Source organism: Pleurodeles waltl, chromosome 4_1 (assembly GCF_031143425.1).
Source record: "Pleurodeles waltl isolate 20211129_DDA chromosome 4_1, aPleWal1.hap1.20221129, whole genome shotgun sequence".
NCBI classification, from domain to species: Eukaryota; Metazoa; Chordata; class Amphibia; order Caudata; family Salamandridae; genus Pleurodeles; species Pleurodeles waltl.
In genome coordinates this window covers 1,001,490,020-1,001,492,791 of record NC_090442.1, presented here as the reverse complement: position 1 = coordinate 1,001,492,791, position 2,772 = coordinate 1,001,490,020, and the positions used below count along the sequence as shown (strand labels likewise).

Genomic DNA, 2,772 nt, shown 5'->3' with positions numbered 1-2,772 from the left:
GTCCTACCTGGGGACAAACATGTAAGGAATGTTGTGGTAATAGTGATTGTTATAGTAATGGTGCTTGTGATGGAAGAAGCGGTAACACATGGTAATATTTACATGCAAGAGACATCTCGTGTACTACGAAAACCAACATGTGAAGCCTATTTTTAGCTGTCGAGTGGAGGCACTCAAGAACAAGATGCAGGTCTCCAAAAGTATAGTATGTTCATTGGCGAGCCATGTACTTTCTTTGTTCAAGAGCTTGCTTCTTATTTAAGCTTGCCAATATGAAAATCAACACTTGCGCTATTTATGTTCCAGTATTTTTATTTACATTCAAATAAGTTAAAATAAATCAAAGTTGCATATGCATTCAATTGTTCTGAAATTCACATAGCTAGAAATTAAGTTTCACTTATCTGATAGGAGTTTCGCACAAACTCGCATGGTATTAAGAAATTGGTTTGTACTTAATATACAAATTAGGTCAACTTAGTGGACACCTTACAGGTGGCGTTGGGGGCAAATTCGTATAAAAAAAAAAAAGAGAACTGTTCACTGAAAAAAAGTGATAGCGGGCAGAAGCCCTGCATTGGCTCTTAACGTACTGCACACTACATTGTAGCATTAAAACTTCAGACTACTTTAAACATGGATTCGATTTTATAACTCCACAGCTCCTAAAGGAACACTTCTCTGTGCCAGCTTTATTATAGTCCTACAGTCACTTCCAGCGTAACCTCGGGGCACAAAGTTATTTTTTACGGAAAAGAAAAATACTGCTATGCCATTACATTGTAAGAAACGCTGCGTAAATAGTTTAGATAACCATGTGTTTTGGTACCAAATCCACCCCAAAAATATTACCACAGCTGCATAAAAATGCTGGCTATAACTCAAGATTCCGGACTTAGCAACGTTTAAAGGCACTTGCATCACATATCCACGTGGATGGAGCCCGCGAGACTATTCCATCTCAACACGATTACATAGCACCAAGGTTTGTATGCTGCGGCGAGGCTTGATGGGGCCCCCCTCGGGTACGGGGCACCAGCCCCTTCCGTGTGACGTGACAGCTGGAAGTTGTAAGCAACGTTATCGAATGTGTAAACGTGACCATCCTAAGATTCAGGGAGAACGCCCAGGGGAACGTGCAAACGTTACAACAAAGTACACTGAGTTGGCACCCCGAAACCACACTGGATTTCTCGACACTAGTCATAGCACTCATCCCAAACGCTCTCCTAAAAAGTTACATTGTCTTAGATACAAAAAGTTCATATGGACCCAAGCTCAGCCGTAAGGAGGAAAAAAAAAGAAAAAAATCTCTCCACGAGATTCAACCCCAGCCCCTTATCCCGCCCGCATGTGGGGGCAAGTTATCGTCTTGCACCAGGAAGACAGCGTCACAGCTGGGCCAAAGGGGCTTTCTGGCCTGGCTGTATATTTAGTGCAAAAGTCACCCCTACCATTAAAGAACAGCGAGGTGGGGTCGGGGCAAAAACCCAGTCGGCGAAGGGCTGTATTTGGATGCTGGGGCCATGAGGTAGGGCATTTGGAGGGAGGGGGGGGGCAGTCGGTAAAGTGCGGTGCGGTCTGTAAACAACTCCCTCGCGGCGCTAGAGGCAGGCCACAGGGAAGCGGCGGATGCGCACCACGGGCTCCAGGTTGACCCGTAGGATGTGCTGTGCCTGGCGCCGTGCAGCCGCCAGACTGGCCTCGCACGACACGTCCCGCACATGGATGCGGGGGAAGCTGGCCGGCAGGCGCGGGGTGGCCGCCTCCCAGATCTCTTCCAGGGAGCGGCCCAGGTGCAGGTAGGTAGCCGGGTTCGCCGGAGCCGCGAGGGGGCTGCTACGGCCGCTACTGCAGCTGCCGCCGCTGCTGGTGGTGCTACTCGTTTCGTGTTCGTCGCCCCCGCTGGTGCTGCCCGCTCCACGGCCGGCGCGCCGCCGCTTCCTGGGCGCCCACTTGCAGTAGCCGCGTTTCCTCTTTGCGGGCGCCTTGCTCGGCCCAGCGGGTCCAGTCTTTGAGGCGCGGGGGCCGGCGGCGACTTGCCCGGGCTGGGGCACCAGAGCACGGCAGGACGAGTAGCCGTAGACGTCCTTGCTGCGCAGGATGACCGGCGAGAACTCGTGCCTCAGGCTGCAGAGGAAGTTCCAGAGCTCCGTGTCCGAGCTCATGAAGTCCTTGGACTGCGGCATGAAGAGTTCGAAGGCGCTCTCCAGGGCGGGCTGGGCGTACAGCAGCTGTGAGCGCGAGTACACCACCTTCTCGTCCTCCATGTCGGCGCAGCGCATCCGCTGAGCGGCGCGGACGCGGCGCTCCCTGCGCTCTCCCTCTTGACGGAGCGCCAGCCTGCCGGTGTGAGCGGACGCCAAGCGGCGGGGAGCGTAGAGCTGGGAGGGTGAGTTGGGCGTCTCTGCCTCCTCTTATCCCATCGCCGCCTCCTCTGGCCACGCGGGAGGAGGGCGCGGGCACCAAACACAAAATGGACTCATCGGCGCCGCCGAGTGCTTTGTGTGATATAGTGGGCGCTTTGAAATACGCCCGCCCGCTCAGTAGCTGGCGCCGCCGTGGATTGGCTGTCTGAGCATCAGTGGTGTTAGGATTGGTCAGACTGGTGGTGACGTCGTATTTGTATCCAGGGGGAGTGGGGGGAAGGTTAGCTAAGTTTACGAATCGTGACCTTAAAAGGGATTGGGTCGCTCCATTGTTTGAATTCGTAGATGACGAATGAAAATGAGCGTTTGGTAACGGTTATCCTAGCTGGTCACAGCAAGGCCC

The 2,772-nt window shown here is 53.0% G+C and overlaps 1 protein-coding gene across 1 annotated transcript; it reads right to left on the bottom strand.

Annotated features, from left to right (window-relative positions):
- Positions 1-294: 294 nt before the first annotated feature.
- Positions 295-2,507, bottom strand: CCDC71L (coiled-coil domain containing 71 like). Its single transcript, XM_069229846.1, has one exon. The coding sequence runs from the start codon at positions 2,283-2,285 to the stop codon at positions 1,605-1,607; it is 681 nt and encodes a 226-aa protein (XP_069085947.1). The 5' UTR covers positions 2,286-2,507; the 3' UTR covers positions 295-1,604.
- Positions 2,508-2,772: the final 265 nt, after the last annotated feature.

Coding starts and splice junctions, on each gene's coding strand:
- CCDC71L (XM_069229846.1), bottom strand. CDS start 2,285: ATGCGCTGCGCCGACATGGAGGACGAGAAGGTGGTGTACTCGCGCTCA.